Source organism: Crocodylus siamensis, chromosome 4 (genome assembly GCF_052110815.1).
Source record: "Crocodylus siamensis isolate JL-2025a chromosome 4, ASM5211081v1, whole genome shotgun sequence".
In the NCBI taxonomy this organism is placed as follows: domain Eukaryota; kingdom Metazoa; phylum Chordata; order Crocodylia; family Crocodylidae; genus Crocodylus; species Crocodylus siamensis.
This window is the reverse complement of record NC_143398.1, coordinates 48,706,779-48,719,283: the sequence shown is the minus strand read 5'-3', so window position 1 is coordinate 48,719,283 and position 12,505 is coordinate 48,706,779. Positions and strand designations below refer to the sequence as shown.

The window sequence follows — 12,505 nt, the reverse complement described above, 5'->3', positions numbered from 1 at the left end:
GTGTCTACACGTGCTAATGTGCATGAACTTGCAAGTAGCAAATTTAAGCAGGATTAAGGGTTTTGACTGCACAGTAAGCATGCACATGTGTAGACACGTGCACTTACTGTGCAGTAAACTACACCATGCACAGTACCGTATCTTTTATAGATGTGTCCAGTATGTGTAGAAGGTGGGAGGACCTATGTTAAGATTAAGCAATGGCTTAACATTGTTTAACAAGATAATCATATAAAACAAAAAATTGCCAATATGCACAAAAGGACAGCAGTGTTTTTAGCCAATGCTGTGCTGTGTGTAAGATGCACACAGACCAGATATTCATGTATAGGCTATGCCTAGGCTGCAAACTTACCATGCCTTACAGCAGAATTCTCAAAGATATTACACTGCTACCACCCATAAGCAGTATAGCTGTATCTGTATGGTTCTGAGGTCAGGTTACCTAGCACTGCTGAATGACAATGACAATTAGTTCTCCTGCACACAGGCATAGCTATACTGCTTCTGCTTTGAGAATACTGCATGCAGAGCAGCACATTGTGTTTAAGGGTACCACTGTCAAGCATGCTACATTTGCAGTATAAACATGACCTTCTGGCTTGATTCTTCTCCCATTATAGTCAATGGCAAAGCTCCCTTTGATTCTAGTAGAGCAGGATCAAACTTGGCTGCTGTAATCAAAAACTTGTGTATCACAGACACCACAGAGCTCTTTCTCAGTCATGGTCAACTCCAATCTGCTTTGTAACTGCTGCTCTTCAAATCCGAGCTTGGTGCTGCATGAATTCTAATTGTGTTAAGGGTTTCAGTGACGTTTTACTGCTTCTCCTTGAAATTAATGTCTTTCTAATCATGCAAATTTACAGATTAAAGAGGCATTTGATGAAGTATAATAGGCCAAATTCTCTACTGACTTTAATGTTATATTCCTACCTTAGTGCAGATATCGTCTGATGTCCTTTCTTATGTCAAATGACTTGTTCTGTGAGTTGCAAACTCATATTTGTTTTCAGTTAACTTGACTTGTATATCCCTCAGGAGCAGAACTGAAGTCATGGAAGCTGATGCAGTGAATTTAGTGGTTTATAAGCAGGAAATACTTAGATTTTGGGGCATATGTAGCCTTTCATGTACAAAGTTCTCATTTTAATATACCTCAGGCTACTGGCTTTACTGATTTACAGTTAATTAGGATTCTGATTTGGGTTGAAAATTTCAATACCTATATGCTTTTATACATTCATTTCAGATCATGCCGGCTGAAGCAAATAACTGTGACTGTAGTCAATAAATGAATGTATACCACTGAGACCAGCTTCAGCTCTCTCTCTCCCACCCTCCTCTGTCAACCTGTAAGAAAATCCTGCTGTGTTCCCAGTTCATGGAAATATCATTCTGACATCACTTTGTGATAGCTGGAAGATTTCCTTGCCTATCATTTAACAAAATCCCAATACCATTTCCTTACTTTTAACAAAGTCTCAAAATCCCCTACGTATCTCATATTTGCTCTGCCTGTATTTCATGCTAAAATTGGAGTCTTTAGATAACAGAATCCTAATCTCCACGTGTGGCTTCTGTTAGCAGCAATGAGCATTACACAAGTCTTTGAAAAGGAAAATAAGGTGTCCTTTAAAATAAATATGCTAATGGAATTAATAAACACTAAAAAGCAGAAATTTGGTTCTGGATGGTTGAGTATTCTCCCAGACGAATTTATAACAGCACGATTCTATCTTTTCCATGTTTCTCAACTATATATATAGATATCTATATATAGATATGGTTTTTAATTTTCCTTATTTTGTGTTGTCTTCTAAAAAACTTTTGTATAATATCTCTTTCCCTTTCACTTTAGCACTTTTTATTTTGCTAAACATTACTTACTTTTTTCTGTATTATCAAAAAGAGATATCACAGGCAAAGTCTCCAGTGCAAAGGATGAAATTCTCTTGAATTTAATGGAGCTATACGTATTTAACCAGCAGAGAATTAAAATTAACACAGCATAAATTTCTTTTAACATTAGGAAAAAACATCTTTACTCACTACTGATAATGGTAAACCTATGATAATGTAAATATAATTCTCTGAACTGGGGTGGGCTCTGTGCCTTTTTACAAACAAAATGGTTTTTGGAGAGGAGGGAACTGGGGCAGGGTCTACCATTAAATTAAGTGAATGTTGATATTTAAATATTTAATTTAAATTTTAAAAGTTGTGATTAAAAATGTATATAGGTATTTATGGTACTGGACATCATGCTGTCATTTTCAGCTTTTCAAAGTGACTATAAAACTCAACTGCCCTGACTTAGGAACTGTTTATACCTACTTTGCTAAGCTGTTGCACACTGGCTAAGGTGACTAGGGATAAATCCAGTTCAAGGTACAGGAACTTTAGAATCAGGCTTCAAACTGCCTTTCGTGAGTCCTTCCCAACTCATAATAGTTTGGCCTGCTCATAAGGATTATTAGTCATTTGTATTATGATAGTATACAAAATCTTTAGCTAAGGTTAGGCTTACTTTGTGCTGCACCCTGAACAAATGCACAGAAAGATACCATCCCTTCTCTAGACCAGTCCCAGTCCAGATTTTATGTGCTTAAGCATGTAAATTACCCCAGTGATTTAAATCAGGTTACTCAGATAATTAAATTAGGTTTGGGGATTTTTTTTTTTTTTTGCAGGATAATGGCCTAAAGAGGCAATTCTAGGGTTACCATACGTCTGGGTTTTCCTGGACATATCCTTTTCCTGGATCCTCTAATCTCCTCTAATCTCCATCTGGGAATTTGAAATTTGAACAAATGTCTGGGATTTTGCTCTGCTCCACTGGTGGGAGCAGGGGGAGGGCGATTAGAGGCAGGGGTACCATGTGCAAGTATGCACTCACACATACATGACCAGCATGCAGCCAGGCAGCATGATGGGAGCAGCCTCAGCAGTTGGATGGAGGTAAGTTTATGGGGTAGGGGTTGGAGGACTAGGGCTCGGAGACTGTCCAGTAAGTGCGTGTGTGCGTGTGTGTGCGTGTGTGTGAGGGAGGGTGGTAGACGTGTGTGGAGGAGATGGGTGTGTGAGGCAGGGCAGGTGCCTGGCAACACTGGGGGAAGCTGTCTGGGTGTCAGGGCTATGGCAGAGCAGGGGGGCAAAGGGAATGCCTGCCCCTCCAGCAGGGAAGGGGGTGGGGGGATCTTTCAGGGAGAGTGGGGAGCTCCATGGCTAGGCCAGCAGCGCAGAGGCCAGTGCCTGTGCTCACAGGGGCAAAGCGGGCAGGAGACACTGCCTGGGGGGGGAGGAGAGGGAAATGAGCAGGCTGCTTGGTGTGGCACTGGAGCTTCAGCCCAGGGTAAGGGGTGCCACAGGTCCCCCTCCTTTTCCCTTCAGCTGGGGCTGGACTCACTCCGCTGCTGTCTGAATGAATTGGAGCTGCCACACTCCAGCCCAGTCCAGATAGGTGCAGATGGGGGCCCCCCTCCAGCAGGGCTGGGGGGGGAACAGGGGGCTGTGAGTCAGGAGTAAGGGGCACCAGCATGATGTGGGGTGGGGGGGTTGTGGCTTGGGAGTGCGAGCACAGGGAGGCAGAGGTCTTGTCGGTCAGGAGTGTGGGACAATGGCAGTACCAAGGGGCTGTGGATTGGGAGTGAGGGACACTAGCATGGCCTGGGGGGTGGGGAACTATGGGTCAGGTGTGTGGGGAACCAGCAGGGCCAAAAGTCTGTGGGTTGGGAGTGAGGGGCAGCAACCTGGATGGGGGATTATAAATTGAGAGTGAGGGGCACTGATAGGGCCAGGGGCCTGTCAGCTGCGGAGTAAGATGTCCTCCCAACAGGTGTCCTCCTTTTTGGAACTGGAAATATGGTAAGTCAGATAAAGGGTGTGAAAAGAAATATAGGCACAGAGAAATTAGTGACTTGCTCACTTATTATGTCTGGTCAGTGGCAGAGCTAGGAATAGACCTAGTTCTGTTCAATGACCCACTCTGTAAATTTACATTTGGGCTGCTATTTTGGGCTTAGAATGCTCTATATTACCTCTTTAAAATCAGAAACTTGTTATGAGTTGGTATTTGTTTATTGACCATTTATCTAGCTTATGTATTTATGTACTTCTAAAAGCAACTTCTAAAACAGTAGTCAGACACAAAGGACAATATTTAGACCTAGCATACTTGCTAATATGATCAATCTACAGTATCTTTGAGGGGTAGTTTGATATCTTATATAACCTAAAGTCTCTTAGCACTTGCTGCATCCTCTACCTTTGGAAACTTATGGGATTTTCTCAGTAATAAAAGTAAGTTGTATCATGATACGGTCTCTTGCTAACTCTCAGTTCATGTAATATATGGGACACTGAGAGACAGTGGGTGCATATATAAGTGTGCATTTACTACACAGTAACCAAAATTATTGAGCACTACAGGCACACATCTACATGTGCATACCGATACTACACATTAAATATGGTGACTTATGCCGACAGCATCGTGCAGGTATCAAATTTATGCCAATTGCATCATGCAGGTATCAGATTTATGCCCAATTAATTACTGCACAGAAATGCATGCACAGATGCTTTACTGCACAGTAACACTGTGTATGTGGACTGATTTGGGACTAAAGTTGTCCCAAATCAGTCCACATACAGTGTTAATGTGCCTTAATGCCTGCATGTGTAGATGCCGGCCTATTCCTGCTTATTGCACAGCAACTTACTGTGCAGTAAATTTAGGATGATGTAAATGCATGTGCAGACACACCCAGTATCATTTATAGCTTTATGTATAACAGATATTTGAATAACTGAATTTCCCTACAAAATATATATTACCAAACTTCTTCAATCAGTTTCTTACTACTTTACTGTAAATACCATAATAGTTTCTTGACACATATGATCCTGATCCTTACCATAATCCTTGTTGATAGTCATGGAACCAATTTCTCTACAGTGTAAACATACCTGGAAAGCAGAAAATGCGCCAGCAGCCATGATTTTCAAAGATTTTTAGACCCCTCATTTCCATTGAAATTAATATTTTTGAGGAGCTAAGCTCCAGTGTCACTTATAAAAAGCAGTTATGGTCTGCATACAGATAAAACACTATGCCAATTTAGTATAATTGTCCATCAGACCACATGATTGTATGAAAAAACTAGCTAAATAGGCATCAGATAGCCACTTACACTTGTGTACAATGACCTACTTTGCATTCAGGAATGTAGGACCTAAGAAGACTCTTCTGTCCAGGCCCTGGATATTGCAGGCAATCATGCCTTATAATGCCTTTAATAAATTTGTCAAGGTCAACCTTACAACCAGTTAGTTTTCTTGCCTCTATTACGCCAACTGGAAAACTGTTCCAGCACCTCACTCCGGTGGTGCTTAGAAACCTTTTATTTTCCAGTGTAAATTTATTCATGACCAGTTTGAACCCATTTGTTGTTGCAAGCCTGGTAATTGTATACATTTGTATACAATACCCTGCACAATGTACACTTGTCCTTGGCCATCTCCTTTAAAAACATGATCTTTAACTTTAAATTGAAACTAACAGCAATCTACTAAATTACATTCTAATTTAAACCCTGTGGAACATTAGTGACATAGCATGGGACTGCAAGTCAGTACACAATTCTGGTTCAGTGACTGACCATGGCATTTTAATTCTCTGGGTCACAATGGCTTTATGAAACACACTGTGTGGACTTTAAGCTATCTGGTTTTTGTCTGAAAAGATTTCAAGCTGTCCCCACTGGCAGACTTTAAAAGGTCAACAGCACTACTAATATTGTCTCACACATCAAGCAAGTGCTTATAATCCCTTTTGGTACCATCAATACCAGTAATTTAAGTAACTGTACTATTTCTTTTACTGCAGATGCAATACCAGTTCCTAGTCATGATGGTAACAGAAACACTCTGATGCTTTTTAAATACAAGTTTATTATTGTGGTTCTGTAAAAAATGTTTCTTTATACTACAGATAATAGTAACAATGAATATTCCTACCTTTTTTGGTTACATGTTGGCTTTATAGTAAATGTGTCATATATTTATTAGATTTGAGAAAGCTCCTCACCCCATTTATTTTTTAGGTGCACAATAAGTAAAAGAGAGAGGATTAATGGCATTTTAACCTGTTGTACTTAGGGACAAATGAACTGACTGGAACAACAAATTTCACCAAAAAATCTGGTTTTATTAAATAGTCATCAATATTATAACAAGCGTTTTATCAAAAATTGAATTATAATTTATGTCAGTTGGATTCTAAAGATCTTTGAAGATCTACCCATTTGAATCCATTTGTAAGTAAGATTAGCAGAATGAGGTCTCTTTTGAAATTGTACATTTTATTCTTCCACAATTTCATCAGGATACAGGGAACAAGATAAATGTGTCTGAGTATAATATTTAGAAAAGGGTTTTTAGTGTTCAGAATGTGCAATACATATGGGAAAGAAATGCCTTTAAGGAATGTGGCCTGACTTTTCCCCACTGGAAAAGAGAGTCATAGCTTGGACCATAAATGCTCAGTTTATGCTAAGAGCAGAAGGCCTGAAAATATTTACGATTTGAGTGCAAGACCTAAGGAACTATTTACCATGCATTTGATGATAATGCAGCCCATTCACATTCCACAGCAGCATCAGGAATGAGAGAGAATGCTACTGGTAAAAGGTGACAGATTTCTGAAAAAAAAAGATAAAAGGGAATCCAGTGAATTGTAATTGTTCAGGAACTGGACTTTATCATACTGTTCCCCATAATTGCAAGCAAATACCAGTGAAATTTTCTGCTGCTTGTAACAGAAATAAATTGCAAAATTATTTTTAAAAAAGTGCATTTCACTTCTTTTATCAGCATTAACTTGTGCTTCACTAACTGATCATGGATTTATTTTGAGTAAAATTGACTGAGATACTTTTGTTAAAAGTCCTTTACAAACTAAATTATTGATAAAAAAGCAACATTTTCAAGGAGACTTCAAACTACCATCATTTGTATTCACACCATTTATCTGTGCAGTTTCAGACCATTGTCATGTCCATACAGAGCTATCAGTACTTGGAAAATGTAGAGAAGGGTGTTTCCTGAAGGAAGAGGCAATAATTTGAAAGTGGGAGCCACAGCACTGCAAGCAATTGAGCTCTATCAGTCAGAAGCAAGGTCAGAATTTAATGGTCACAAGGTGCATCTACATGACATGCATTACTACATAGTAGACTAAATTACTGCCAGGCAGCACTAATTTACTGCACAGTAAATTAGTCTACTGAGTGGTTAGTTTACAACCTGTAAATACAGGTAGTAAAGTAACTTTGTATTAGGTACTGTGCAGTACTGCATGTGTAGATGCTGACCAGAAGCAAATCTGCTCTTCGTCAGCTGCACCACCATGATGCCAGCCTCCTGCTTGGACCAGTGCCACAGAGCTGGGAGTTTCTCCAGCCCTGTGGCAAGCACAGCTCTTTACTTGCCCCAGCTTGGCCTTTAAACCCCTGTCCTGATCCCAGGGCCTGTGTCACCTGCTGCCTGCCTCTGGACATTGGGTCAAGTGGCCCTGTGCTAGATGTAGTAGGCCCACAAAACCCAGCTCTGGCTCCTGGGCCTTGGCCCACCACCTGGCTGCTTCCTATACACCATGCCCCTGTGCTGTGGGCACATACCAACCAGCAGCACCCAGAGTCTCTGGTGGAGCCCCCAAGGGCCATCAAAGAATACACGATGACATCAATGCTGATGCCACAGACAGTGTCCCAGCTGGGCAGAGAGGGAGACTGCCAACCTGGTTATCCTGTGTGGCAATGCTGAGGAAGAGAGCCAGTTTGCCCAGGCTGGGTCCTTCAATGCCCACGTGTATAAGACCCTGGTGGGCTGCATACAGAATCACAGCCATCAGCAGTCTGTGCAGCAGTGCCATATAAAGGTCAAGGCTCTGTGGACCCAGTAGGTCCATGTGACAGACCATAACCACTGGTCTGGAAATGCTTGCAGGACCATGTCCTTTATGCAACAGCTGGACTGCATCCTGACTCCCAGGAACCCTGGATGCAGCTGCATAGTATCACACAGGCAACCTGCCAGAGCCTCCACTGTTCAGCAGTGATGGCCAATGTGTGGGGGAGGGCCCCTTGGGGCACCAGAGGCAAGTCCTGGCATGTTCCCTGCCCCCAGTGTCATCTAGCAGCTTCAGGAGCCCTGGCCAATGACTGCCATGTCAACTCCTGGTGTGGCCCCACTGAGGAAAACAGGGATGGCACCAATTGTGACCAGCTTTTCCCTGGAGAGTGCAACTGCCTGCACAGCCAGGTGTCATGCCTGTGCACCCCAGGATACCACTGGTGGCTGCATCTCATCACCCCCTGCAGGAACAGACTTGGGCCACTGGGACCACCTGCCATGCCCATCTAGTAAGCCCTTCACAGGGAGGAGGACTGTGAGCACCTGTGCCCATGCCCACTCTCCCGCTCTCCCCTGGGCTGCACACCTGGAGCCAGAAAGAGATCCATCCACCTACCCTCCTTGCTGCTGCCCCACCCTTCCCACCCTGCCTGGCCAAGATCCCCACTGTGTGCTGGAGTTCCTACCCACAACACACAGGGAGACAGGAGGCAATGTCAAACTTTACTGAGCAGCCAGTGTCCTCCCAGCTAGGCAGCCAGGGGCCTGTCACATGCAAAGAAACTTGTTGATGGCAGTGGTGATCTCATTCTTGGCTGTAGGGGCCAGGGGCTCATAGTATAGTTCTTCTGGGGTACTCCTTTAGGTGGCAGTGCACATTGTGGGGAAGCATGGGCTTGCCTGGGGTATCATCAAAGCTCAGGGACCCATATCGCATTCTCAGATGTGCTCAGGGCACTTTGGCAATCAGCAGCAGGAGGGCATAGTGGGTCAGGTACCCCTTGGCATGCTCAAGCAGTTTGTCACAGCATGCCTGGGGGAATTCTCAGCAGAAGCACATTCAGAGTACAGGCCATGGACAGCAGAGGGCCCTAGGATGCCTCTCTGAAGAGGCCCCCTGTAGGGAGGGCAGGGTCATCACCAGCTCCATGCCCCAGTTTGGTAGGAGCCTTTCACCCCGACCCCAGCCAGCACAGGTCTGGTGCCATGGGAGTAAATGGCTGGCCTGCAAGAGAAGGTAGGGGAGTGGGTCTTAACCAGTTGTGGCAGCAGCTGCCAGGAGCCAGCTGGGTAGAGGATTGGGAAGGCAGGCTACCTGTGGCAAGTGCCAAGCAGGCTGTCTGCCCACATGGAGAGAGCGGGGATGGAGGGCTCAGCTGGAAGCAGCCTGTGGCAGGGCCCACCTGGCCAACTTACCATGGTCCCTGGACAACTGTATGTGCATGACCTCCAATCTGAGGCCAGGGCAGCACATGGCCCAGTGCATGTTATTTCTGAAATGTTGCAAGCTCTCACAAAGAGCCTCTCTCTTCTGGCTGTGCAGGTCCAGCAGCTGCACATGGGGGAGAGGCACCAGCTGCCCCCAGGAATACACTATGGTCCAAGCTATGACCCTTGGCTGGTGCCCTCCACATTTGTCACCTCCACCAGTGGCAGATGCAAAATCATACCCTCCTGCTGGACTGACTGGTTGCCATGGCAGAGGAACACGTGGTGAACTTATATAATTGGCAATTATAGATCAGTCAGTCTTACTTGGGAAGATCTTTGAGAAAATTATCAAGGAGCACATCTGTAAGGGCCCAGCAGGGGAGGTAATGGTTAGGGGCAACCGACATAGGATCATTGAGGGCAGGTCCTGCCTGAATAACCTGTTTTCTTTCTATGATCAGGTCACAAAGTCCCTGGATGAGTGTGTCGGGGTGGATGTTGTTTTCCTGGACTTTAAGAAGGCCTTTGACATGGTTTACCACCACATTCTCTTAAAAAAACTTGGTGACTGAGGCATTGATGCCTACACAGTCAAATGGGTGGCAAATTGGCTACATGGTTGCACCCAGAGAGTGGTGATGGACTGGTCATTTTCGACCTGGAGAGATGTGGGCAGTGGAGTTCCCCAGGGCTCCATCCTAGGGCCTGTATTGTTCAATATCTTTATTAGTGATCTGGATTTGGAATGCATGCTGTCCAAATTTGCTGATGACACCAAATTGTGGGGTAAGGTGAGCATGCTGGGGGGTGGGGGGACAGAATCCATCTAGATCTAGGCAAATTACAGAAGTGGGTGGATGAGAATAGGATGGAATTCAACACAGACAAGTGCAGACAAGTGCTGCAACTAGGGAGAAGGAACCAGCAACACACCTATGGGCTGGTGAACACCCTTCTTGTCAACACGGTGCCAGAAAGGGATCTTGGAATCATTGTTGACTTCAGGATGAACATGAGCTGCCCATGCAAGGAAGCGGTCAGTAAGGCTAACCGCACCTTGTCGTGCATCTACAGATGCATCACAAGCAGGTCCAGGGAAGTGATCCTTCCCCTCTATGCAGCATTGGTCAGGCTGCAGTTGGAGTACTGCATCCAGTTCTGGGTGCTGCACTTCAAGAGGGATGTGGCTAGCATTGAGAGGGTCCAGAGGAGGGCCACTCACATGGTCCAGGAGCAGTGGAGCAGGCCCTATGAAGAGAGGCTAAAGGGCCTGAACCTATTCAGCTTCCACAAGAGAAGGCTGAGAGGGAACCTGGTGGCAGCTTACAAACTCACCAGAGGGGACCAGTGAGAATTGGGGGAGGCTCTGTTCCCCTGGGCACCACCATGGGTTACAAGGAATAATAGCCATAAATTGTTAGAGAGAACGTTCAGGCTGGACATCAGGAGACATTACTTTACAGTTAGGGCTGCCAGGCTCTGGAATGGGTTCCCAAGTGAGGTGGTGCTCTCTCCTACCTTGGGGGTCTTCAAGAGGAGGCTGGATAGACATTTGGCTGGGGTAATATGACCCCGGCATCCATTCCTGCCCGGGGCAGCGGGTCAGACCTGATGATCTGTTTAGGTCCCTTCTGACCCTAAGCACTATGATGCTATGATACTAAGACTCAAGGGCCTGGTGCACCCAGTACATTTGCACATGAGTGGGAGAGGGAACAGGAGGACTGCACATTCTGGGACAGGCCCCTTATCCTTGAGGAGAGACACACTGCTCTCCTCAAGAAGATGCTGTAGGTGCAGGAGTGGCAGGCTGTCATGGTGGCCAAAGTAGTGAAGGCCATGGAGGAAGACTGCCAGGTGCCGGACACCATCCTGGTCCTGACAGTCACCTTCATGCCACCTGCTGCCCAGCTCCCAGGCCTGGCTCTGCCTGCCCCCTGGAAACCACCCCGCAACACCCCAGTGGGCTTGGGCTGAGGTGCAACACTGCCTATAGCAGCCAGGGTCCCCTGCCTCTGCTCCTGTGCTGGGTCCCCTGGCAACTGGGTCCCCCAGCAACTGGGCCCCTGCCTGTGCTGCCCTCCATCGCTCACCCAAGTGCCAAGCAGCCCCTGAGTAGGAGATTCCCTCAGCAGGGTCAGAACCATGCTCAGGCCCTGCTGGACTTGGCCTCATGATGAGGGGCAGCGGGAGCTGGCAGTGCAGCCAGAACAGCATATGCCCTCACCCTCAGGTAAGCCCCCAGCCTGCCGGCTACACTACAGTGTCTGCACCCACCGTAGTGTAGCCAGAGGTCAGGGTGCTGGGTGCCTGTCCCTGGAATCCTCCCCATGGGTGCCTCCACCCCACTGTCTCACCCCCTTCCCCCCCAGAGGGGCACACAATACAATGTATATAATTTGCATGGGGAAGAGAGTGCTTTATTGGTGGTGGGTGGCAGGGTTGGTGGTGGGGTCTCTTGTTGGGAAGAGAGGTTGGTAGGAAGTCTGGTTGAGGAGAGAAATACAGACTGTTGCTGGGAACTATCCATAGTGAGTGTGGTGTTGGGGGTGCGCTGTGGGCCAGGGGTCCATAGCTGGGCAGCCAGACAAGTGCTCTACAATGCACTTTCAGGTGTGAGGCTTGCCCAGGGTCTTGGTGGTGAGGGGGTCCCATCACTGCCACTGCCACTGCAGCTGGCACTCGTATTGCCAGGTGTCTTCTGAGCACTGTGCCTCCTATGCCCATACCTCACAGAAGAGCTCCCCCCAGGCCTTACAGATGTTATGCAGCAAACAGAGCTGTGATTATGACCTGGAGGATGCTGGCCAGACTGAAAGCGCACTCTACCAGTATGCTACTTGGGCCCAGACACTTGTTGAAATGGTCCTGGCATGGGTTGAGCTGGCTGGTCTAGGGCCACATGAACTATGGCAGCAGTGGGTAGACAGGGTCCCTGATGAGGAGGGGTGGGACAGTCACATTGTCCAGCTGCAGGTCTGGCACAAAGTGCCCACATTCTAGGGCTGGCAGGGTGGAGTTCCAGAAGACCTGGCATCTTGGGTGCTGCCAGCCCAGCCAGTGCTGAGCTTTGTGAAGGCTGCCTGGTAGCCCACCACACCTTGAAGCATAGCCAAGTGGAAGACCTGCCTCTGTAGTATGGGGCAGTCTACTCAGG

At 46.3% G+C, this 12,505-nt stretch overlaps 1 protein-coding gene across 3 annotated transcripts in view; it reads right to left on the bottom strand.

Moving 5' to 3' along the window:
• The window catches only part of LOC149865704 (uncharacterized), a 142,506-nt gene that overhangs the window by 75,192 nt on the left and 54,809 nt on the right, over positions 1-12,505 (bottom strand). For 2 of the 3 annotated variants that reach the window (XM_090042242.1, XM_090042243.1), the window contains exon 2: positions 6,617-6,704. The exons of the other annotated variant lie outside the window; for it this stretch is intronic. In XM_090042242.1, coding sequence (XP_089898368.1) covers positions 6,617-6,704 — 88 coding nt within the window. The remainder of the gene's footprint in view (positions 1-6,616; positions 6,705-12,505) is intronic. 3 annotated transcript variants of the gene reach the window in all.